Source organism: Salvelinus alpinus, chromosome 3, assembly GCF_045679555.1.
Source record: "Salvelinus alpinus chromosome 3, SLU_Salpinus.1, whole genome shotgun sequence".
Classification (NCBI taxonomy): Eukaryota; Metazoa; Chordata; class Actinopteri; order Salmoniformes; family Salmonidae; genus Salvelinus; species Salvelinus alpinus.
This window is the reverse complement of record NC_092088.1, coordinates 60799450-60826391: the sequence shown is the minus strand read 5'-3', so window position 1 is coordinate 60826391 and position 26942 is coordinate 60799450. Positions and strand designations below refer to the sequence as shown.

Sequence of the window (26942 nt, the reverse complement as noted above, 5' to 3'; positions counted from 1 at the left end):
GGAAGAAATAGGCTCCAATTAAGCGCTGTACACAGGGTATGGCATGGCTTTGCAAAATGGAGTGATAGCCTTCCTTCTTCAAGATCCCGCTTACCCTGTACAAATATCCCACTTTACCACCACCAAAGCACCCCCAGACCATCACGTTGCCTCCACCATGCTTGACAGATGGCGTCAAGCGCTCCTCCAGCATCTTTTCATTTTTTCTGCGTCTCACGAACGTTCTTCTTTGTGATCCGAACACCTTAAACTTAGATTCGTCTGTCCATAACACTTTTCCAATCTTCCTCTGTCCAGTGTCTGTGTTCTTTTGCCCATTATAAACTTGGATTAGCTAACACAACGTGCCATTGGAACACAAGAGTGATGGTTGGTTGCTGATAATGGGCCTCTGTAAGCCTATGTAGATATTCCATAAAAAATCAGCCGTTTCCAGCTACAATAGTCATTTACAACATTAACAATGTCTATACTGTATTTTCAATCAATTTGATGTTATTTTAATGGACAAAAAATAGTTTTTCTTTCAAAAACAAGGACATTTCTAAGTGACCTCAAACTTTTGAACAGTAGTGTGTGTGTATATATATACAGTACCAGTCAAAAGTTTGGACACATATGGAATCATGTAGTAACCAAAATAGTGTTAAACAAATCAAAATATATTTAATATTTGAGAATCTTCAAAGTAGCCACCCTTTGCCTTGATGGCAGCTTTGCACACTCTTGGCATTCTCTCAACCAGCTTCACCTGGAATGCTTTTCCAACAGTCTTGAAGGAGTTTCCATATATGCTGAGCACTTGTTGGCTGCTTTTCCTTCACTCTGCGGTCCAACTCATCCCAAAACATCTCAATTGGGTTGAGGTCGGGTGATTGTGGAGGCCAGGTCATCTGATGCAGCACTCCATCACTCTCCTTCTTGGTCAAATAGCCCTTACACAGCTTGGTAGTGTGTTGGGTCATTGTCCTGTTGAAAAACAAATTATAGTCCTACTAAACGCAAACCAGATGGGATGGCGCATCTCTGCAGAAGGCTGTGGTAGCCATGCTGGTTAAGTGTACCTTGAATTTTAAATAATTACTGTCACCAGCAAAGCACCCTCACACCATCCCCCCACCTCCTCCATGCTTCACGGTGGGAACCACACATGCAGAGATCATCCGTTTACCTACTCTGCGTCTCACAAAGACACACTGGTTGGAACCAAAAATCTCAAATTTGGACTCATCAGACCGAAGGACATTTTTCCACCAGTCTAATGTCCATTGTTCGTGTTTCTTGGCCCAAGCAAGTCTCTTATTCTTATTGGTGTCCTTTAGTAGTGGTTTCTTTGCAGCAATGATTCACGCAATCTCCTCCGAACAGTTGATATTTGAGATGTGTCTGTCACTTGAACTCTGCATTTATTTGGGCTGCAATCTGAGGTGCAGTTAACTCTAATGAACTTATCCTCTGCAGAAGAGATAACTCTCAGTCTTCCTTTTCTGTGGCGGTCCTCATGAGAACCAGTTTCATCATAGCGCTTGATGGTTTTTGCGACTGCACTGAAATTTTCCGGATTGACTGACCTTCATGTCTTATAGTAATGATGGACTGCCGTTTCTCTTTGCTAATTTGAGCTGTTCTTGCTATAATATGGACTTTGCACTATTTGGTAAAACTTTCAATCGTCTGTATATCACCCCTACCTTGTCACAACACAACTGATTGGCTCAAACACATTAAGAAGGAAAGAAATTCCACAATTCACTTTTAACAAGGCACACCTGTTAATTGAAATGCATTCATGAAGCTTGTTGAGACAATGCCAAGACTGTGCAAAGCTGTCAAGGCAAAAGGTGGCTACTTTGAAGAATCTCAAATATAAAATATATTTTGATTTGTTTAACACTTTTTTTTACTACATGATTCCATATGTGTTATTTCATAGTTGTGATGTCTTCACTATTATTCTACAATGTAGACTGGTACTGTTTATGTATGTATGTATGTGTTGTTCTACAGATAGCTCTGGGTGTTGCATGACAGGCAAAACATGAATAAAGTCATGCCATGTCCAACATCTGCGGTGTTAATCTGAGCAGTAGTGCAGGGAACAGTGGTGTGGAAATGATTCCTGGCATGTGTCCAGTCCCCCGTTTACAGAAAGGGATAAAGTCCTTCCCATCTTTACCTCTCCCTCTGTTTCCCCCTTTCTCTTTTTACTCCCTCTTTCGTTCCCTTCCTCTCTCTCGCTTTTTCCTCCCTCCCCCTGTCTATCTAGTTCTCTATCCCTCTCGCTTTTTCCTCCCTCCCCCTGTCTATCTAGTTCTCTATCCCCCTCCCTCTATCTCTGCCTCTCCCTCCTTTACTCTCCCCCGCTCACCCTCTCTCTCCCTTCTCTTCCTAATCTGCCTCGACTTGGCATATTTCAGACAAAAAGAGAGGAATAGAAAAAGATTGGGGAGACCAATCTCCTTGCCGCCATGAAAGTTTATAATCCTTTTTAATGCCAGGGTCAGGACTTGATGGGAAGGATGAGAAACCATCTCTCTCCTCTAATTCTGCATCTCCTTCTACCTACCTATCTTTCATTCTTTCTCTCCCTCTATTTCTTTATCTCCCTCTCTCTTTCCTCTCGCTCCCTTGCTTCACCTCTTTTTTTTCTCTCTCTCTCGCTCTCTCTCGCTCTCTCTCCATTCATCTTTGTGCTTGTCACTAAGTGAGCCAGTCTCCCTGTGTGTAAGGCTCAGACAGTGTCTGTGTGATTTGTCTCTGTTTGTTAACAGTCTCTGTTGATGTTTAGATTGTCCATTTCTATCAATGTTCAAAACAGCAAATGCTGTGTTATTGACTGCAGATGCTCAGTCACCAGTCAGTCTCATGACAAGTCAAAAATAAAAAAAAATGTTATTGCAAAATGCTTGTGCTTCTAGTTCCAAAAGTGCAGAAATATCTAACAATTTCACAATAAATACCTAATACACACAAATCTAAGTAAAGGAATGGAATTAAGAATATATAAATATATGGACGAGCAATGACAGAGCGGCATAGACTAAGATACAGTCAATACAGATACAGCCAACTTCCGGCGCCGACAGAGATGGCCGCCTCGCTTCGCGTTCCTAGGAAACTATGCAGTATTTAGTTTTTTTACGTGTTATTTCTTACATTGGTACCCCAGGTAATCTTAGGTTTTATTACATACAGTCGGGAGGAACTATTGGATATAAGAGCAACGTCAACTCACAATCATTACGACCAGGAATACGACTTTCCCGAAGCGGATCCTCTGTTTTGCCAACCACCCAGGACAATGGATCGGATCCCAGCCGGCGAACGACGCCGTAAAAGAGGCGGTCTTCTGGTCAGGCTTCGGAGACGGGCACATCGCGCACCGCTCCCGAGCATACTACTCGCCAATGTCCAGTCTCTTGACAACAAGGTAGATGAAATCCGAGCAAGGGTAGCATTCCAGAGAGACATAAGAGACTAACGTTCTTTGCTTCACGGAAACATGGCTCACTCGAGACGCTATCGGAGTCGGTACAGCCAGCTGGTTTCTTCATGTATCGCGCCGACAGAAACAAGCATCTTTCTGGTAAGAAGAAGGGGGGGGGGGATATGCCTTATGATTAACGAGACGTGGTGTGATCATAACAACATACAGGAACTCAAGTCCTTCTGGTCACCTGACTTAGAATTCCTCACAATCAAATGTCGACCGCATTATCTACCAAGAGAAATCTCTTCGATTATAATCACAGCCGCATATATTACCCCCAAGCAGACACATCAATGGCCCTGTACGAACTTCATTTGACTCTATGTAAACTGGAAACCACATATCCTGAGGCTGCATTCAATGTAGCTGGGGATTTTAACAAGGCCAATCTGAAAACAAGACTCCCTAAATTCTATCAGCATATTGATTGTGCTACCAGGGCTGGTAAAACCCTGGATCATTGTTATTCTAACTTCCGTGACACATATAAGGCCCTCCCCCGCCCTCCCTTCGGAAAAGCTGACCACGACTCCATTTTGTTGCTTCCAGCCTATAGACAGAAACTAAAACTGGAAGCTCCCGCGCTCAGGTCTGTTCAACGCTGGTCCGACTAATCTGATTCCACGCTTCAAGATTGCTTCGATCACGTGGACTGGGATATGTTCCGCATTGCGTCACAAAACAACATTGACGAATACGCTGATTCGGTGAGCGAGTTTATTAGCAAGTGCATCGGCGATGTCGTACCCACAGCAACTATTAAAACATTCCCAAACCAGAAACCGTGGATTGATGGCAGCATTCGCGCGAAACTGAAAGCGTAAACCACTGCTTTTAATCAGGGCAAGGTGACCGGAAACATGACCGAATACAAACAGTGTAGCTATTCCCTCCGCACGGCAATCAAACAAGCTAAACGTCAGTATAGAGACAAAGTAGAGTCGCAATTCAACGGCTCAGACACAAGAGGTATGTGGCAGGGTTTACAGTCAATCACGGATTACAAAAAGAAAATCAGCCCCGTCGCGGACCAGGATGTCTTGCTCCCAGACAGACTAAACAACTTATTTTCCCGCTTTGAGGACAATATAGTGCCACTGACACGGCCCGCTACCAGAAGCTGCGGACTCTCCTTCACTGCAGCCGACGTGAGTAAAATATTTAAACGTGTTAACCCTCGCAAGGCTGCAGGCCCAGACGGTATCCCCAGCCACGTCATCAGAGCATGCGCAGACCAGCTGGCTGGTGTGTTTACGGACATATTCAATCAATCCTTATCCCAGTCTGCTGTCCCCACATGCTTCAAGAGGGCCACCATTGTTCCTGTTCCCAAGAAAGCTAAGGTAACTGAGCTAAACGACTACCGCCCCGTAGCACTCACTTCCGTCATCATGAAGTGCTTTGAGAGACTAGTTAAGGACCATATCACCTCCACCCTACCTGACACCCTAGACCCACTCCAATTTGCTTACCGCCCCAATAGATCAACAGACGACGCAATCGCAACCACACTGCACACTGCCCTAACCCATCTGGACAAGAGGAATACCTATGTGAGAATGCTGTTCATCGACTACAGCTCAGCATTTAACACCATAGTACCCTCCAAACTCGTCATCAATCTCGAGACCCTGGGTCTCGACCCCGCCCTGTGCAACTGGGTACTGGACTTCCTGACGGGCTGCCCCCAGGTGGTGAAGGTAGGTAACAACATCTCCACTCCGCTGATCCTCAATACTGGGGCCCCACAAGGGTGCGTTCTGAGCCCTCTCCTGTACTCCCTGTTCACCCACGACTGCGTGGCCATGCACGCCGCCAACTCAATCATCAAGTTTGCAGACGACACTACAGTGGTAGGCTTGATTACCAACAACGACGAGACGGCCTACAGGGAGGAGGTGAGGGCCCTCGGAGTGTGGTGTCAGGAAAATAATCTCACACTCAGCGTAAACAAAACAAAGGAGATGATCGTGGATTTCAGGAAACAGCAGAGGGAGCACCCCCCTATCCACATCGACGGGACAGTAAGGGAGGGCTGTATCACCGCCTGGTACGGCAACTGCTCCGCCTACAACCATAAGGCTCTCCAGAGGGTAGTGAGGTCTGCACAACGCATCACCGGGGGCAAACTACCTGCCCTGCTAGACACCTACACCACCCGATGTCACAGGAAGGCCAAAGAAAAGATCATCAAGGACAACAACCACCCGAGCCACTGCCTGTTCACCCCGCTATCATCCAGAAGGCGAGGTCAGTACAGGTGCATCAAAGCTGGGACCGAGAAACTGAAAAACAGCCCTGCAGTTGTGAGTGGTACAGTTGCCATACCAGGCGGTGATACAGCCCGACAGGATGCTTTCAATTGTGCATCTGTAGAAGTTTGTGAGGGTTTTAGGTGACAAGCCAAATTTCTTCAGCCTCTGAGGAACTTAAAACGTACTACCCTCTCCACTACTGTCCCGTCGATGTGGATAGGGGGGTGCTCCCTCTGCTGTTTCCTGAAGTCCACGATCACCTCCTTTGTTTTGTTGACATTAAGTGAGAGGTTATTTTCCTGTCACCACACTCCCAGAGCTCTCACCTCCTCCCTGTAGGCTGTCTCGTCATTGTTGGTAATCAAGCCTACCACTGTTGTGTCGTCTGCAAACTTGATGATTGAGTTGGAGGCGTGCATGGCCACGCTGTCATGGGGGACCAGGGAGTACAGGAGGGGGCTGAGCGCACACCCTTGTGGGGCCCCAGTGTTGAGGATCAGCGAAGTGGAGATGTTGTTTCCTACCTTCACCACCTGGGTGCGGCCCATCAGGAAGTCCAGGACCCAATTGCACAGGGCAGGGTTCAGACCCAGGGCCTCAAGTTTAATGATGTGCTTGGAGGGTACTATGGTGTTGAATTCTGAGCTATAGGCAATGAACAGCATTCTTACATAGTTAATCCTCTTGTCCAGGTGGGTTAGGGCAGTGTGCAGTGTGATGGAGATTGCATCGTCTGTGGATCTATTGGGGCGGTATGCAAATTGAAGTGGGTCTAGGGTGTCAGGTAAGGTGGAGGTGATATGATCCTTAACTAGCCTCTCAAAGCACTTCATGATGACAGAAGTAAGTGCTACGGGGCGATAGTCATTTAGTTCACTTACCTTTGCATTCTTGGGTACAGGAACTATGGTGGCCATCTTGAAGCATGTGGGGACAGCAGACTGGGATAGGGAGAGATTGAATATGTCCGTAAACACACCAGCCAGCTTGTCTGTGCATGCTCTGAGGACACGGCTAGGGATGCCGTCTGGGAGCCTTGAGAGGGTAAAGATGTTTAAATGTCTTACTCACGTCGGCCACGGAGAAGGAGAGCCCACAGTCCTTGGTAGCTGGCTGCGTCAGTGGCACTGTGTTATCCTCAAAGCGGGCAAAGAACGTGAAAACTGTCTGAATGCAACGTCTTTGACTTTGTGATAGTAAGACTGTCGGGACAACTGACTAGCAGCTGAAACTCAGAACCTTACTTAGCACTTCCACTGGATAGACACAAAGCTCCTGACACTAAAACTGTGTAGAGCACCTAGATGAAGTGATTGACTATGGATACACAGAGATTGATCTAACTCATGAGGAACAGAGAGACATACCTGATAGCTCTAGGGAGGGACACTAGGTATTCGGGAAGTATCCTAGGGAAGGACACTAGGTATTAGGGAAGTATCCTAGGGAAGGACACTGGGTATTAGGGAAGTATCCTAGGGAAGGACACTGGGTATTAGGGAAGGATCCTAGGAAAGGACACTAGGTTTTAGGGAAGGGTCCTCGGAAAGGACACTCGGTATTAGGGAAGGCTCCTCTGGAAGGGCACTAGGTATTAGGAAAGGACACTAAGTATTAGGAAGGATGCTAGGGAAGGACACTAGGTATTAGGAAAGGGCCCTGGTCTCTCTCTCTCTCTCTCTGTCTCTCTCTGTCTCTCTGTCTCTGTGTGTGTCTCTCTCTCTCTCTGTCTCTCTCTCTCTCTCTCTGCCTCTGTCTCTGTCTCTGTCTATGTGTCTCTCTCTCTGTCTCTCTCTGTCTCTGTGTGTCTTTCTCTCTCTCTGTCTCTCTGTCTCTCTCTCTCTTTCTGTCTTTCTGTCTCTCTGTCTCTCTCTCTGTCTCTCTCTCTCTCTCTCTCTCTCATATTAAGCTAAGATGCACAGATAGGTTGATCTAACTCATGAGGGACAGAGAGACATATCTGACAGCTCTAGGGAAGGACAGTAGGTATTAGGGAAGAATCCTAGGGAAGGACACTAGGTATTAGGGAAGGATTCTAGGGAAGGACACTAGATATTAGGAAAGCCATTAAGCTAAGACTCATTAAGCTAAGCTAAGACAAGTCTTTCCCCCCTACTCCCACTACTCCTCCCGGCCTCTCCTCATAATCATTAGCCTTAGCTGCTCTCTTTAATTCCTGTGCCACTTCAGTGGGACCAACATACCTCTAGCTTGAGTTACAGCCGTACTTTCACTCCAACAGCTGTAGACTCCACTTCCTCTCCCCCTGATCCCACACGTTCTCACCCCACCAACACACACACACACACACACACACACACACACACACACACACACACACACACACACACACACACACACACACACACACACACACACTCACTCACTCACTCACTCACTCACTCACTCACTCACTCACTCACTCACTCACTCACTCACTCACTCACTCACTCACTCACTCACTCACTCACTCACTCGCGACATCCAGGTCAGGTGTTACTGGCAGTCATTACTGTAGCAAATACCACAGCCTTGATGACCTCCATAATACATCTAGCCTCATGTTTTGTTTATCTGTTGCTCTTCAGAACTGCTCTTCAGTAGTGAAGGGAGTGGCTCATTCCTTCTGGAAGATATTAACACAGTCCTATAGCGTTTGCTACTTGCTTGGGGGGAGTACCTCAGATTTGAAATTGTCTGTGAAAAAGCCGTCTAAGACGTTCAAACGGAGAGGTTTTCTCTGAGTTGCAAGTGACTCCCTGAGGTAACAGAGAGAAGTGTGTGTGTGTGTGTGTGTGTGAGAGAGACCAAGAGGCTGGAGCTCTTTATAGTATGGGCTTTTATGTCTGCCTCAGTGGAGCAGTGTTCTGTTCTCCCGAGAGACACACACACACACACACAGAGATGTGTGCGTGCACACACACACACACACACACAGACAGCACTGATCAGTGGGTAAGAAACGCATCCACATCCATCTCCCTGGTGGCCAACCAGTATCCTCCCCAGAGTTGTTTTTTCCAGGCACTTCCAGGTGGCTGTTGTCTTTAAAGGAGCTGTAGTGTTACGATACCCTGCAGCAGAATGCTGGAAGGAATATTAGAGGGGAGTTTTATTGACTGGTATTGTACCTCCTACTCCAGCAGGGATTTAGTCAATTGACTTAAGAACTTCTATGTAACAAAATAAGTAATGGGTGGATAAAAGGAAAAACGAAATGAAGAAATCAGGTTGCAAAATTCAGGTAACTTAAAAAAAAATCCCTGGATTTTCATAAATCCTTGTTGGAAGATTTCTGGAATCAGGAGGGAATATGCAGGACATTCTGGAGTCCTCCAATCTGGGTTTCTGGAAAACATGGGCATTTTTGGAAACTTATAAGAATTTTGTAACCCTATGAAGAAATAATGGATAAATTGTATAGGAATATGAGGTGATATGTAGGGCCCAGAGTTTTTCCTGGTCAAATCACGTGGCCAAGGAAAAACTCCTGACCCTAACGACAGATAACTGTAGGAATAATAGGTGGGATTACGGCGGTTGGCCAGTCAGAGGGGGTTACTGTCATTTCGATGGATACAGTCATACTGCATCTGTGGAGAGGGAGTCGTAATCCGTGCTTATCTCTCTTTTCAATATGACATTTGTTGCAAAGCTGATGCTATTTTGGTGATATTTTCATTGGGAGCATACTTCATCTATCCCTCCATCCCTCCCACATCCTGGTCTGTTTTAATGCTTCAGCTCCTCGCTCTCTTTTCTGCTCCTGTGGAACAAGGGAATGACTGAATACGAGGTATGTAAGCCAGAGACTCTGCAGGACGGCCCTACTAGAAGGGATGCCCTTGTTCCTGGCCCACTTGTCACACACACACACACGCACGCACACCACACCGATACACACACATACTGTTTTGGGGTTATCATATAGCCGTGTGTGTGAGTGGGCTGCGCCAAAGCATTGTGTATGTGTGAGGTTTCATTTGCGGCCTATGACCCATGCCTGTAATACTATCATCAGGGCGCTGCAATCCTTAACAGCAGTGAAGAGAGAAACAGTGAATGACTTATTGGCTAAGGTGAGAAATATGGCTGCCTTGGGAAGAGGACTGAGCAGACCTTATGGTGAAGGGTATCACAGCTATATAAAGATCCATCTAGGAGTGGTCAGCGGTGTAGGTGTGTGTCTGGGAGTGTGTCACTTGTTAAATACACTTCAATCAGTGTAGATGAAGGGGAGGAGACAGGTTAAAGAAGGATTTTTAACCCTGGAGATAATTGAGACATGGATTGTGTATGTGTGCCATTCAGAGGGTGAAAGGGCAAGAAAACAATATTTACGTGCCTTTGAACGGGGTATGGTAGTAGGTGCCAGACGCACTGGTCATGAACTGCAACGCTGCTGGGTTTTTCACGCTCAACAGTTTCCTGTGTGTATCAAGAATGGTCCACCACCCAAAGGACATCCAGCCAACTTGAGACAACTGTGTGAAGCAATGAAGTCAACATGGGTCAGCATCCCAGTGGAGCGCTTTCTACATCTTGTAGAGTCCATGCCCTGATGAATTGAGGCTGTTCTGAGGGCAACTTAGTATTAAGGTGTTCTTAATATTTTGTACATTCAGGGTATAGCCTAGAGCTGCAGCTGCGTTGAAAACAAGTCCCCCTCTCCACACTGTTAGTTCACAGTGTGTGACTTTTTGGAGGCTTTCTCATTTTTAACAATACGGTACCTCTTATCCATACTGGCTCAATTCTCCGCAGATGGAGACTGAGACAGAAGTTAGTCGTCAACATCGTGTTCCAGGAAATTGAGGTTTGCTAAATTTATGAATCGTGGAACCTGATATTAGTTTGTGCGTCCCAAATGACACCCCATTCCCTTTATAGTGCACTACTTTTGACCAGGGCCCATAGGGTGCCATTTGGGAAGCGTTCAATGACTAGAGCAGCGGTATTCAGATCTTACCCTATGAGGTCCAGACTACTGCTGGTTGCCTGTTCTACCTAATAATTAATTGCACCCAACTGGTGTCCCAGGTCTAAATCAGTCCCTGATTAGAGGGGAACAATGAAAGAAAAAAAGGCAGCGGAACTGGCTTCCTTGTCCAGATCTGAATTTGAGGGCTGTAGTCTTCCCCTGTCTGCAGTCTCTCTGACAATGATACAGTATGAACTACTATTAATACCAGCCTGCAGTGAAGGCACGTTCTGCTTATGCTTCCGTTATAAACTATTCATAATACTTATCATTCATTTCCCCTTATGCCATCTAGCTATATTCCCTATAACTCTTCTTCTAACTAAATCATAATCAGCCTACTTAGCTCTACCTGGTAATTGCTGATAAGGCATAGATAAACACCTTTGAAGTATAATGAACAAATTAATGAACAAATAATTGATCTGTCTAAAATGAGTTACTAGTGTAGTTGCATGTAATTCGACCAATTAATTGTATTTCCTTTTAAATATCGTATATCACAGGTCTAACTGTAGACAGACTAGGAAATCTGTTCAATCCAACACCAGGACTCAACAGGGCTACACAAAACAACAGGGCTACACAAAACAACAGAGCTACACAAAACAACAGGGCTACACAAAACAACAGAGCTACACAAAACAACAGAGCTACACAAAACAACAGGGCTACACAAAACAACAGGGCTACACAAAACAACAGAGCTACACAAAACAACAGGGCTACACAAAACAACAGAGCTACACAAAACAACAGGGCTACACAAAACAACAGAGCTACACAAAACAACAGGGCTACACAAAACAACAGGGCTACACAAAACAACAGGGCTACACAAAACAACAGGGCTACACAAAACAACAGGGCTACACAAAACAACAGAGCTACACAAAACAACAGGGCTACACAAAACAACACAAAACAACAGGGCTTCACAAAACAACAGGATGTCACAAAACAACAGGGCTTCACAAAACAACAGGGCTTCACAAAACAACAGGGCTTCACAAAACAACAGGGATACACAAAACAACAGGGCGTCACAAAACAACAGGGCGTCACAAAACAACAGGGCTTCACAAAACAACAGGGCTACACAAAACAACAGGGCTACACAAAACAACAGGGCGTCACAAAACAACAGGGCGTCACAAAACAACAGGGCGTCACAAAACAACAGGGCTTCACAAAACAACAGCGCTTCAGAAAAACAATTTCCACTGCAGAAATGAATGTAGCGTTGGCCTGTATGTTTCCAGTTGATCAGTAGCACAGTGTTTAGCCTGGATTGCTGAAACTAAAGGGAACTCAGTTGGATTGTGATTGAAACCTGTTTTCTTCCAGCTTGGGAGAGGAAGGAAAAAGCATTTAAGTCCTAGCTGGGAATCAGTACGAGTGATTGACTAGTTCCCCCCTAGCCTGTACACGCACGAACGCACACACGAACACACACACAACACACTCACCCCATCTCTGCATGGTCCAACCAGTCTGTCATCCATCTCCTATATAGCAGCTGGAGTCTCCATCCATCTCCTCCATTATTCACATGGAGGAAATGGTCGTGCCACATTCACATCTGTCCCCCCTGTCACGAAACCCAGACAGCACTGATGGTTCCTTATCAGAACTAAAACCATGACAAATGATCCCTATCTATAGTATAGTCCTCCAGGTGAGTGGTCTGCATGTAACCACTGCATGTTAACTCTTCGATTTCCATTTTGGTCATTTAGCAGACACTCTAATCCAGAGCAACTTGAAGTCAGTTCATTCAACTAGGTAAAACACCACGTTTGACTGCTAGAACACCACTCAGACAGAGCGGCTTGGAGTTAATGTAAGTTGAGGACCATGTTAGTTGAATCAATGGGCAGATAGATAAGGAAAGGCCTGTTGTTGTATTAGCATTTATATAAGCATGGAGGCTTTTATCACGTAATAGCTTTTACGTTCAAAGGGATGTGATGGCAATGTGGTTTGGTTTTGCCACGGTAATGTTTGTGTGTGTAAGGTTGTGTGCTTTTCCCTGTTGTTAATCTATACTACATATACTGGGTCCGCACTACAATAGAGTGTGTGTGTGTGTGTGTATGTGTTGCGGTGAGTGACGTCTGTGCAGAGTGTACCTAGGGGAAATGAAAAAGGACTAATTGTTTTTAGACTCCCTGAGGAAGTTGTATTTGTCTGATGCCCTTTCAGGTGCTAAATCAGTCTTATTTTAGTGATGGTGCCTTGCAGGTACTAAATCAGTCTTATTTTAGTGATGGTGCCTTGCAGGTACTAAATCAGTCTTATTTTAGTGATGGTGCCTTGCAGGTACTAAATCAGTCTTATTTTAGTGATGGTGCCTTGCAGGTACTAAATCAGTCTTATTTTAGTGATGGTGCCTTGCAGGTACTAAATCAGTCTTATTTTAGTGATGGTGCCTTGCAGGTGCTAAATCAGTCTTATTTTAGTGATGGTGCCTTGCAGGTACTAAATCAGTCTTATTTTAGTGATGGTGCCTTGCAGGTACTAAATCAGTCTTATTTTAGTGATGGTGGCTTGCAGGTGCTAAATCAGTCTTATTTTAGCGATGGTGCCTTGCAGGTACTAAATCAGTCTTATTTTAGTGATGGTGCCTTGCAGGTACTAAATCAGTCTTATTTTAGTGATGGTGCCTTGCAGGTGCTAAATCAGTCTTATTTTAGTGATGGTGCCTTGCAGGTACTAAATCAGTCTTATTTTAGTGATGGTGCCTTGCAGGTACTAAATCAGTCTTATTTTAGTGCTGGTGCCTTGCAGGTACTAAATCAGTCTTATTTTAGTGCTGGTGCCTTGCAGGTACTAAATCAGTCTTATTTTAGTGATGGTGCCTTGCAGGTACTAAATCAGTCTTATTTTAGTGATGGTGCCTTGCAGGTACTAAATCAGTCTTATTTTAGTGATGGTGCCTTGCAGGTACTAAATCAGTCTTATTTTAGTGATGGTGCCTTGCAGGTACTAAATCAGTCTTATTTTAGTGATGGTGCCTTGCAGGTACTAAATCAGTCTTATTTTAGTGATGGTGGCTTGCAGGTGCTAAATCAGTCTTATTTTAGTGATGGTGCCTTGCAGGTACTAAATCAGTCTTATTTTAGTGATGGTGCCTTGCAGGTGCTAAATCAGTCTTATTTTAGTGATGGTGCCTTGCAGGTACTAAATCAGTCTTATTTTAGTGATGGTGCCTTGCAGGTACTAAATCAGTCTTATTTTAGTGATGGTGCCTTGCAGGTACTAAATCAGTCTTATTTTAGTGATGGTGGCTTGCAGGTGCTAAATCAGTCTTATTTTAGTGATGGTGCCTTGCAGGTACTAAATCAGTCTTATTTTAGTGATGGTGCCTTGCAGGTGCTAAATCAGTCTTATTTTAGTGATGGTGCCTTGCAGGTACTAAATCAGTCTTATTTTAGTGATGGTGCCTTGCAGGTACTAAATCAGGCTTATTTTAGTGCTGGTGCCTTGCAGGTACTAAATCAGTCTTATTTTAGTGATGGTGCCTTGCAGGTACTAAATCAGTCTTATTTTAGTGATGGTGCCTTGCAGGTACTAAATCAGTCTTATTTTAGTGCTGGTGCCTTGCAGGTACTAAATCAGTCTTATTTTAGTGATGGTGCCTTGCAGGTACTAAATCAGTCTTATTTTAGTGATGGTTCCTTGGTCTAAATCAATCATTGATGTACTAACCTGGCCTTCTTTCATCTCCTCCACCCTCCCCCTCTCCCCCTCCACCCACACACCCACACACACACACACACACACACACACACACACACACACACACACACACACACACACACACACACACACATTCACACTGTTGGGGAACGCGCAGCAGATGGATTCACACATACACACTCAAAGGTCACACATGCTCAGAAAACATGCGCAGCAGATGCATGCACACACGTGTTCACATGCGCGGACACACACACACAGAGGAAACAGACCGGATGATGGATGAATTTACCACACAGTAGTCAGATAATGCCGTCAGTTCTAAGTAACACTGCTACTCCCTGTATGTTTGTGTTTAGTAGCCCACATTGAGACCACAAAGGAGACACTCTGCTCAAACTAATGAATAACCACTGTATTGGAGGCAGCAATCCTTCTCTGAGACTTTATAAAGACAACATTTGCTTTCGGTTATCATTTTTTTAAATATATTTTTTTATGCCAGACTCTTGATACACAGCCACATATACTTTGACAGTGTATGGTTCCCTTGTCCATCCCCATGTAGATGATTCCAGTAGTTCAGTTAAACAGCTATGAGAAGACATGACAGACTGTACAGTAGTAAACCAGTAGTAAACCAGTATACCAGTAGTAAACCATGGAGTCTGTTGTTATTGTTTTCTCTGTTCCTTGCTGTGCCTGGAGGAGACAGCCAAGGTCGGCAGCAGGCAAACACTCACACACACACACACACACACAGACTGGGATCTGCTGTGCAGACTGAAGGAAGGTGTTACTGGGTTATTGTTTGTGTTCATCCGTTTCCTGTTCCTCCCCTGTAGGCTGGTTTCTACCTCTGTGAGCTTCCCCAAGCCTAATGTCTAGTCAGAGGAGGTTAACGTGAGGAAACATTCCTGTCCTGAAATAGACCTCCGTTCTGCAGCCGCAGGGCCACCACGCTCTGCTCTATTCCCACCACTGTGTGCATGTGTGGTGGTGGGTGGGTGGGGGTGGAAGTGTGTGTATTTTTTTCCGTGTGTATTTGTATTTGCTTGTATGAGCAGCAAAATATTGTGTTTCTCTGTAGGTACGAGCAAGTATGTGTTTGTTTGTGTGTGTGTGTGTGTCGACATTGCGGTATATCCTCTGAACTTGCAACTTCTCTACCAAGGAGCTGGAGCCACTTCATGTAAAATCCAGACACACTCTCTACAACTAACTACCCTCCAACTCAAACACAAGCTGACCAGAGTTCAATCCTGAGGCACCCACATCTTCAGGCAATTTCCACATGGCCTAGAAGCAGCCCTGTGCTGTGTGCTATATAAGGCCCTGCTAGAGGAAGAAGACAAATTGTCCCAACGCCCATGGGAGCACTGTCCCTCTCTCTCCCTTCTCCTTCTCACTCTCTCATTCACTCTCGCTCTCTCTCCTCGCTCTCCCCCCTCTCTTGCACATATGTCGGTCTCCCCCCTCCTTCTCTCTCTTGCTTTATCTTGCTCTCTCTTTCTCTCTCATTGTCTCTCTCTGCTTCTCTCTCCTTCTCTCCCTCTCTTTCTCTGTTTTTCTCGCTCTCCTTCGCTCACTCTCTTGCTTGCTCTCTTGCTCTCTCTCCCCCCCTCTCTCACATATCTCTCTCTCTCTGTCTGTCTGTCCAGAAGTGCCCACCTGACCAAGCTCCAGGCTTTAGGAGGAGGCTGCAGATGTAATAACTATTTTCTACCAGGCCAAATGACGGCATGTGGCCTGCTGGATCCCATGTGATTGGAGGGTGCTACCAAGGAGCTGGAGCTGCTTCATGTAAAATCCAGACACTCTCTCTACAACTAACTACCCTCCAACTCAAACACAAGCTGACCAGAGTTCAATCCTGAGGCACCCACATCTTCAGGCAATTTCCACATGGCCTAGAAGCAGCCCTGTGCTGTGTGCTATATAAGGCCCTGCTAGAGGAAGAAAATAAATTGTCCCAATTCCCATGGGAGCACTCTCCCTTCTCACTCTCTGCTCTCTCTCCCCCCTCTCTTTCACATGTATGTCTGTCTGTGTCCCTCTCTCGCTCTCTCTATCTCTACCTCTTTCTCTCTCTCCTTTTCTACCTCTCTCTCCTTCTCTACCACTCTCTCCTTCTCTACCACTCTCTCCTTCTCTACCTCTTTCTCCTTCTCTACCACTCTCTCCTTCTCTGCCTCTTTCTCCTTCTCTACCTTTCTCTTTTCTTTCTTTCTCTCCTTCTCTCTCCTCTCCTTTTATACCTCTCTCCTTCTCTAGCTCTCTCTCCTCTCCTTCTCTACTTCTACCCTCTTTCTCTCCCCTCACATTCTTTCTCTGTCTCTCTCGCTCCCCTCTCTTTCTTTCTCTCTCTCCCTCTGTCCAGCAGTGCCCCACAGGCCAAACAACAACACGTGGCCTGCTGGATCCCATGTGATTGTGAGGGTGTGATGTGACATTGAGGCCCGGGATCAGGCCTTTGTCTTTCTGCTCTCAATGTGGCATATACACATATTTTGGTACCCCAGTAATTCTGCGTCACAATCCTATCTCTCTATTTCAGATGCTGAAATTGCCATCTCAGTGTTTGGTTCAGCAAACCCGTAAATCTGGCACCACAATGCCCAGACAGTTTCTAGAATGATGGGGAGGGAGGGGTGGTGTTGTTATTGCTGACTCTGTCTTTGTAAAGTACCTTGGTGTGCCAGGCCTATCTACTTCCAGATCCTGTATAAGACAACATAGCTCCCAGACATCAAGGGGTCTGTCCTTAACACTTCCTTTAAAATCCTTCGGGTCACATGACAAACGGGTCAGTGTTGAGCCAGAATGCCGGCACAGTTTCACTGGAAGGAATGTGCCACCGTGCCTGCCACATGGGTAGCTAAATGTTATTTTAACTCGGTGTGCTCTGTAGAACGAAGCATCTGCCTGGGTTGCTAGGCTGTGATGATGATGATGATAAGAGACGAGGAGGGCGGTAGACAGCTAAAGGATTTCACTGGAAGCATTAGGGACCAATAGGAAAGGCTGCTAGGCTTTTGAGTGTATGTCGCATGGGGAGCAATGTTAACAGACAAACGTACGCGTGCACACACACATACACACACACACACACACACACACACACACACACACACACACATACACACACACATACACAGTGCTGAACTAGTAAAACGGGACGAGCCGGAACAAAAAGTGAGCACGAGCACATGCACATTTGTGGCCTGCTGGAGGTAATTTTGCAGGGCTCTGGCAGTGCACCTCCTTGCACAAAGGCGGAGGTAGCGCTCCTGCTGCTGGGTTGTTGCCCTCCTACGGCCTCCTCCACGTCTCCTGATGTACTGGCCTGTCTCCTGGTAGCGCCTCCATGCTCTGGACACTACGCTGACAGACACAGCAAACCTTTTTGCCACAGCTCGCATTGATGTGCCATCCTGGATGAACTGCACTACCTGAGCCACTTGTGTGGGTTGTAGACTCCGTCTCATGCTACCACTAGAGTGAGAGCACCGCCAGCATTCAAAAGTGACCAAAACATCAGCCAGGAAGCATAGGAACTGAGAAGTGGTCTGTGGTCACCACCTGCAGAATCACTCCTTTTTTGGGGGTGTCTTGCTAATTGCCTATAATTTCCACCTTTTGTCTATTCCATTTGCACAACAGTATGTGAAATTTATTGTCAATCAGTGTTGCTTCCTAAGTGAACAGTTTGATTTCACAGAAGTGTGATTGACTTGGAGTTACATTGTGTTGTTTAAGTGTTCCCTTTATTTTTTTGAGCAGTGTAAATGGATTTCATGCCGTTTCCACGTCATCTTGGTCCCGTGTGGCTCAGTTGGTAGAGCATGGCGCTTGCAACGCCAGGGTTGTGGGTTCATTCCCCACGGGGGGACCAGGATGAATATGTATGAACTTTCCAATTTTGTAAGTCGCTCTGGATAAGAGCGTCAGCTAAATGACTTAAATGTAAATGTAAATGTAAATCTTACATGACTGGAGACTTTGGCATAATGCGTTTAAGTCGGGAAATCGGGAAAAACGAGCTCAGACTACTGGGAATATTAGTTTTGAACGGTCGTCCAACTCAGAATTTCAAGTCGGGAACTCAGGCCTCTTTCTAGAGCTCCGACTTTCCGACCTGAAGATCACTGAGTCATGATTCGACCTTGTTTCTTTCAGAATTCCCAGTTATCTTGAAATCACCATAATACCGCACAAATGATCGAAATGACAGGCTACTTTGACACTGACAAACTGAGAATCTGAGATCAATAAAAATGACCTTGTCTTGAATTCATCAATCACCTAGGTGTGTGAAGACAAGACATATTGTAGGCTGCAATATGAGGAGGAAATTATAGTCCTAAAAATGCTTTCCAGTTTCACTGACTTACCCAATGATGGGCAGCTTACTCTCTGATGATGGCTCATGCGTTCGTGCCAAAAGCCTCTCTCTTGTTTTACTGTGTAAAACAATATTTGAAGTTGATAAAAGATTTTGGTAGCCTACAGCAGACAGATTAGAGTCATTTGCTTTCCAACCTGTGTTTTCCCGCAATTGTAGGCTATTTGAAATATTGTAAAAGGCCAGTTTTGTATGCATCCACTGACAGATTGGCAGCACGTTCCCAACTGTAGGCTATGCCTTGTTATTGGGCTACATTCCACAGCTAAGCTATTTTTAAAAGAGGCTATTTATCCACTGTGGCAAATGTTTTGGCTTTCTCGTGGTGTAGTAGACTATTCTAACGTATTTAATTACTTTCGGGACAGATAGCGGTAACTATAATTTTGGCAAATTTATTTCAATTTATCAGGGTTGCTGCAGCTCCTCCAGAACCCTTTGTGCGGTTATGACTCTATAAGGAAATGCAATGCTGGAGAGGTGAGAGGTGCAGGCTCATGTCGATCAGAGCAGAGAGAGGGAGAGAGATCATAGAACGTGAATCTCATTCTAGTTCTGTGAGAGATACAGGAGAATTAACGAAGAGGCAACTCGAATGAACTTTGATCACGTTTATTAGAATTTGTACATTGCAAAAAGTGAAAATCATTTTTCATGCCACGAGAGGTACCAGATGCGGCCACATAGGTTCCGGAACGAAACCGTCCAAAACAGAGAGGTTCTGGTTCCTGTTCCGGCAGGATCCGGCTCAAATTAAGCACTACATATACAGTACATATACACACACACTCGCTAATGCAGTTGTTTTTTGGTTTGATCTCTGATTAAATCTTAACCATTTTCTCAGCCCAGTACAGTCCAATCTGTAGATGGACAGGGGGTTTACAGACCATACACCACCAAACCCACAACATGGACCAAATGGATATTGACATTTAATCAACCCAGCACAAAGTATTTATGGATTTGCTGTTTGATTCATAACAGGGTTTGTTTTCACATCACTGTTAGTTTTATAGGAGATTGGAGGGTTAGTAGTGTGTAAATAGAGTATTCAGGCTAGATCAATGGCAATTCCACTGAGGGGTCAGACATATTAACCTCCGTCCACTGACTGGGAAAGGGGGATACCTAGTCAGTTGAACAACTGAATGCATTTAACTGAAATGTGTCTTCCGCATTTAACCCAACCCCTCTGAATCATAGAGATGCTTAATCTGGGTGGCCATCTGGGAGAAAATAATATATTTTAACCGCATAATATCATTCAGGGGCTATTTTAACCCTTTATCCATATATACACATAGATTTAAATCTGTTGGGCCACATGCCAAGATTCATACCATGATAAAGACTGTTCCATTTTCAGGCATGCAGTTCTTAACTTAATCCGAAATCACCCAGCTATCAGAACAGCAGTCTTTGCTCTCATGTGATAACAATTCCTCACACATTTCTCTCATGGTTATAACTTGTCATCTTCTCTGATGGATCACCCCCCATTAAGATGTTTTATGTTAAGTAGAGGATGATGATCGTACTGCTCTCTCTCTGTCTTCCACCCCTGGAAGCCATTCAAACCCCATTCTCCCTTTCCCACTGAGCCTCTCTATACACTTACTTAAAGCCATTTGTTTTGCTGTGAGGAGAGGCTATCCTTCACCGTTGACTGTCTATATGAGCCTATACATTCCCATAGGCAATCAACTCCCATAATGAATATTCATATCTGTTGCTCACAACCACTGTGGTGAATTTGATGTCAAATGTTCCATGAAAAAAACGCTCTTCTACCATTATGAAGAATTTAGTGGCATTTTGGCTACTATTGCTTTGTTAAAAGCATCCACTTCCTTAATGGTTAATCATAATATAAACATAAAGACGGATTATGTGACAGATGAGATAGATTATTCCTCATTATTCATTGTTTGGCTCTCCTGAGGAGAGGAAGCATCATGCTTGCTAGCTAACTAGGCTAGCTACTATACTATACTGTACCACCTTGCTGATTGCAAAGAGCCATGTACCTTCTTTATGGCATATGTACACTAAAGGGAAGACAGGACAATATACACACATGGGTTTTGTTGCAGGCTTTTAGTTTTTTTTGCCGTTGACATAAGCCACAACTTGTTTTATTGTCAATACCCGCACACTGTTCGGTCTGTTCTGTTGTTGTATGTTGTCTGATTCACAGCAGTCCTGAAACTAATTGCCCCAGTGGGATGAATAAAGACTTGTTAATGCTTGCTGTATTCTGTGAACACTTTGGAATACACAGTAGTGGGCAGGTTTCTACTGTTTGCACCTTTTGAAATCCACTGGCTACGTGAGGTACCCCAAACTGTGACATATATTATTGTAATAGAGTATGTCTATTAATGTGACATATATTATTGTAATAGAGTATGTCTATTAATGTGACATATATTATTGTAATAGAGTATGTCTATTAATGTGACATATATTATTGTAATAGAGTATGTCTATTAATGTGACATATATTATTGTAATAGAGTATGTCTATTAATGTGACATATATTATTGTAATAGAGTATGTCTATTAATGTGACATATATTATTGTAATAGAGTATGTCTATTAATGTGACATATATTATTGTAATAGAGTATGTCTATTAATGTGACATATATTATTGTAATAGAGTATGTCTATTAATGTGACATATATTATTGTAATAGAGTATGTCTATTAATGTGACATATATTATTGTAATAGAGTATGTCTATTAATGTGACATATATTATTGTAATAAAGTATGCCTATTAATGTGACATATATTATTGTAATAGAGTATGCTTATTAATGTGACATATATTATTGTAATAGAGTATGTCTATTAATGTGATGATTTCTTCATTTTCTCTCTCTTTCACAGTCCCATAGAATCCTGTCAGAATTTCTACAAAGATTTCACGTTACAGATCGACATGTTCTTCAATGTCTTCTTCCTTCTCTACTTTGGGCTGCGGGTATGTACTAAAGCCCTATTGACACACACAAACACAACACACAACACACACACCCCTACCTACCTCTAAAGGCGGGAGATCTATTGTCATAATACTGACTTGGTGTTCTCCCAAAGCCAGCGTTCCATTGGAGAAAAAGTCTGCCTGAAACCCTCAATGAATAAACAAAGTCCTAAGCTGCTTATGGCAGTCACGACTCCACATGAATCACATCACTGACTAAGATCTATTCACAAACAACATGCTGTATGTCAGGGGACGATGCCGGGAAACTGATCAAGAGGTTGGCCCTAGCCTGGTCCTTATGTTTTATAGAACTGAACTGTTCTAGTGGCTTTTGGCAACTTTAGTTCAGTATGTTAGAGTCCAAGGTACTCTTTAGATACAGTATAGGAAATTAAAATGCATGTATTATGTTGCTATATTGATACGGTTAAAAATAAAACATGAACTATGCATGAACTCTATAATACGAGGATTAGATAGACTTGACATTTTTTAATTGTCGTGATCTTTATAAGATGATAATAGCGCATTACAAAGCGGTCATACATGCTCATGATAACTGTTTTAATTCATTATAATGGCATCATAAGTCATTGTACTGTGAAGTGAGGCGAGATGTAGAAGCAAGAATTCATGTTGGTAACAAATTTAACCTGCAGCATGGACTTAAAGGAACGTTTTACCAACATGAATTGTTACGTCTATGTCTCCCCTTAGTTCATAGCAAACAAAGATAAGTCTTATAATACATTATAACTGCATCAATTAGGGTTGTCACAATACCAGTATTGCGATACTATGAAGTAAGCAAGGAAAGAAAACATGAAGCAGAGTTTATTTATTGAAGAGTCCTAATGTCACATTTGACATAAAGTAGCTTTTTAAAGGACCTTAGAGTGTAGTCTTCTTTGTGTTTTCCAGGCTTTAAGTGAAGTGTTACCGCTCTATTTCTTCTTCAGTTCATAGCAGCCAATGATAAGCTGTGGTTCTGGCTGGAGGTCAACTCAGTGGTGGACTTCTTCACTGTTCCTCCTGTCTTCGTATCGGTCTACTTGAATAGGAGCTGGCTGGGTAAGAATTTACCTTTTTCACTCTCCCTCTCTCTATATTTCTCTCCATCTCTCTACAATGACTCAGTGACTTAGAGCAGTGTGACAGAAGTCTTTCTGTGGTGAAGTATTGTACCTGAAATATGGTGAATATGGTGTCATGACACCTCTAAATTGACATCTATTGGACCTTCTCCGTGCAGTGTCCTCCACATTTAACAATAGGTGCAGCCTGGGAAACATACAATGGTCTGGATTGTGTCATGGCTTATTTTTCTCAGTAGGCTATGCAGCAGTAGCGTGGGGATGCTATTGTTAGCGTTAACTAGCTGTAGAATAATGAAAAAGGTTGAAATGGTGGTCTATGACAGACTGGATTTAATAATTAGCCATTCTCTGCATTGCCACTAATTAAATCTGTAGTCTGATGTAAAAAAAAAAGTTAGAGACCAGCCAACAGTGAACGTTCCTGTGACATCAGGGAAGGTTACAATGGAGTACCAATCTGGTAAAAATGTTGGTGAAGTTGGCAATTTTATTCAGAAATATTTGGAGAAAAAAAAAGATTGTTTTGAGAAATAAATAAGAAGTTGCCATTTTAACTTTCTGAGAAGGTCCCTACGAACGTTCTTGGAATGCAGTGGTAACCAGATTGTTTACTGGGAGGTAGCTCTCCTCTGCAGTGAATCCTGAATCCTACTATCTGGCTCTAACCAGCCCCCTATTTCTGGAGATATTTGAAAAGGCAACTGGGAGGAAAGCCATTGTTTTGAGATGGCCTAGATTTCCCTCTACTCATCATGAATATGCATTCATAAATTATGTATATATTTATCTATCATCTATTCATACTGGGGAAGCCAGTGAGATGAAAAAAATTATAATTTTACCACTGAGAATGTGTCAGATAGCACAGAAGAATACACCCTCGAAAAGCCCACTCGCGTCACACTGTGTTTGTGTTTGCATAGAGGCGGAATGACGCTTTCTGTGCGTCAGATAGTGTATTTTAGGGTCATCTGATTTTATACGGTCCCACACACACACCACGTGTGAAATAGAATGTGTGTTTGCACTAGCGTGTATTGCATGCGTGTTTATTGCTGTGTGATTGCGTGTTTTAATGGTGTGTTACTGTTACATGCCTCGGACTGAGACGTGGTCAGCAGATAATTGACCTGAATTAACAGGGCGGTATGATGAGATGGAGAAAAGTTAGTAGGGTTCAGTATTAGGCATAACTTTTTTTATTTAGTCATAATCAATTATACATTACAACTGCATTGTAGTATTAAGTATTTTCACATTCCATTTTGTGTATAAAAAATAAAGGTCTCAAGTCCCCCCCAAAATTCTCCATACATCTACACATTCACCTTTTACCTCTCGCTATAGCTAAATTAATAGTGCATATAATCTGAGGCTATTCAATCAGTAGTATTTAGCATCTAGCAACAAAAGCTATTTGGCATGTAAAACCATCAAATTGTACCATAAGAGGCTACATTACATTATACCTAGCTCACTGTAATAGCAGTGACCATTTCCATAAAGCTACAAATGACTGGAGGCTGTGCTAAACAATGCTACAACCATTACATTCTAAACCATCAACATGTGAGCTAACAAGCTGAAACCCAATAACCTTGTTGAAAAAGTCTTATTCCCTTTTCTTACATATAAACCATTAGCAACCTAGCAAACCCCCATTACTTATGTGGAAAATACCAACCAGTTTTTTACTCAGTTAAACTTCCTTCAATTGCCTTCAAACATTACCAAACTCATGGACTATGTAGTTAACCATGTTATCTCAATATTTCATGAGTCATATTGCACTTTTGCGCATTACATACCTGAATTAACAGAGTGGAATGATGAGATGGAGAAAAGATAGTTCAGTATTAGGCATTTCCCAAGATTGAAGAAGCAACATCCAAGACCTCACGATCCCACTAATGCTCCCCATTGACGCCACAGCTCCCCCTAGCGGCAGTAATTATATACATTACTTTCAATGCAAATACAGTACCTGGGAGGCCTACAAAATTATACAAGGGATGACCCCATAAAATAACAAACTAAATAAGACATTTCAAAAATGACCATGCATATTTGTGTACGTCACATTACGTAGCAACAGATATTACTGTCCCAGCGATCCATTGACTGGGTCCACACACTACAATGTGTGTGTGTGTGTGTGTGTGTGTGTGTGTGTGTGTGTGTGTGTGTGTGTGTGTGTGTGTGTGTGTGTGTGTGTGTGTGTGTGTGTGTGTGTGTGTGTGTGTGTGTGTGTGTGTGTGTGTGTGTGAGAGATTGGCCTACATTGTGCCATAACACATAGGCCGAACTCTCCATTATCAACTGGTTGATATCACAGGGGGTACTATTAGCTGGGGGCAGGGTACTACCCATCTTCCGAAAACATCTGAAACAGTATCTTAAATAATCCTTCTCCTCACCACGACCCCCCCCCCCCCCCCCAAAAAACCAACAACAACATGTTAACCACCACTTGCACTTGACCCCCCCCCTTCTAGTTCTGACCTTACTGATAGCTGCATTACTGAGGGAAAATGTACTTTCTATGCCTGTGATGTGTGGTTGTCCCACCCAGCTGTCTGGAGATGAATACACTATAACTGTAAGTCGCTCTGGATAAGAGTGTCTGCTAAATGACTAAAATTACGATGTAAATGTATTAGGCCAGGTTATTATTAGGATGAGCTGGTACTGGACACAAATCAGAGGTTTGCAGGAAATAAGAAAAAATGTCAAATTATAGCAACATGACAATGATTGACGACAGGACAGAATCCAATGACTGTATAGATAGAAAGTCTAATGATAGGTCTGGTACTGTAGAGGTGTTATCAGGTAGATGTTACATCAGACTCTAGATCCAGTGGTTGGTGACTGAGTGACATGTCTAATGTCCTCACATGTCCCCCACGTCGATCTCTATTGAGTTGAGATCCAGTGGGAAGGGAAGTTGACAGAATTGTAATGGCTTCACTGTAATCAATAGAGATGGATCCATAATCAGTGATTTGTCTTTGTCTTGATGGACATCAATACTATTTCCATCTCACTAATTCTGTTCTGTTGTCTGTTTGAGAGGCAAACAATGACGATGTTAACAGTTTTACATCAATCCCTGTGGACTCATTCAGTTTTCTCTCTCTGTGTGACTAAAAGCTATGTCACACACACACACACACACGCACACTACCAGTTGTTCTCACGGAACTGCCTGAGAAACATCCACTGGTTTTCTTTAACAGGAGAACCACTGGACTCCATTACTGAAAATAAAATTAAAAGAGGTTCTGCACTGCAGTAGCTCTGCTCTATTCAACATTTTAGTCATTTAGCAGACACTCCTATCCAGAGCGACATAAATGTTGATTATTTTCACACTGGTACCCGTGGGAATCGAACCCACAACCCTGGTGTTGCAAGCATCGTGCTCTACCAACTGAGCCACAAGGGACAATTCTCTATCTATCCTACTCTATGTATTTCACAGTAATGTTCATTCCCATTTTGCAATTTGGCCGTTAATTAAGAGGGTAGAGAAACGTGTGGCTAATGTAAAAGGACATGCAGTGTTCCTCCTGGAAATAAGACACCATCTTCTTAAATTACTTGAAGTGGGTGTCCCTCCCTTGAGAGAGAGGGCCATAGCCAGGCTAGTGGTGTTAATTAGCTGTAGTGGTGGCTGGTGGCACTTTAAATGGGGAGGACTGGCTCATAGTATTGGCTGGAACGGAATGAATGGAATGGTCTCAAACACATCCATTCATTATTTGTGAACCGTCTTCCCCTCACCAGCCTCCTCTGATTAGCTCTTTGAAAGATGCTAGCTTGCTGTTAGCCCCAGAGCCCCAACCCTTCCAACCCATCTACACAAGTCATTTCAGTCCTACTAAGGCTTCACTGTAGAAAGAACAGAGCTTGCGGAGGATGGTAAGGCAGCTATGAAATGATACAGGTAAGTGTAGGGTCCTGTGGAAAAATAGGAGTAACTATATAGACCTTATAATACGATGTCAG

General features: G+C 43.6%; 1 protein-coding gene across 14 annotated transcripts in view; it reads left to right on the top strand.

Moving 5' to 3' along the window:
• The window catches only part of kcnma1a (potassium large conductance calcium-activated channel, subfamily M, alpha member 1a), a 261503-nt gene that overhangs the window by 143230 nt on the left and 91331 nt on the right, over positions 1 to 26942 (top strand). For all 14 annotated transcript variants that reach the window (XM_071393538.1, XM_071393540.1, XM_071393539.1 and 11 more), the window contains exons 4-5: positions 21735 to 21828; positions 22794 to 22905. In XM_071393538.1, the coding sequence (XP_071249639.1) occupies positions 21735 to 21828; positions 22794 to 22905 (206 nt within the window). The remainder of the gene's footprint in view (positions 1 to 21734; positions 21829 to 22793; positions 22906 to 26942) is intronic.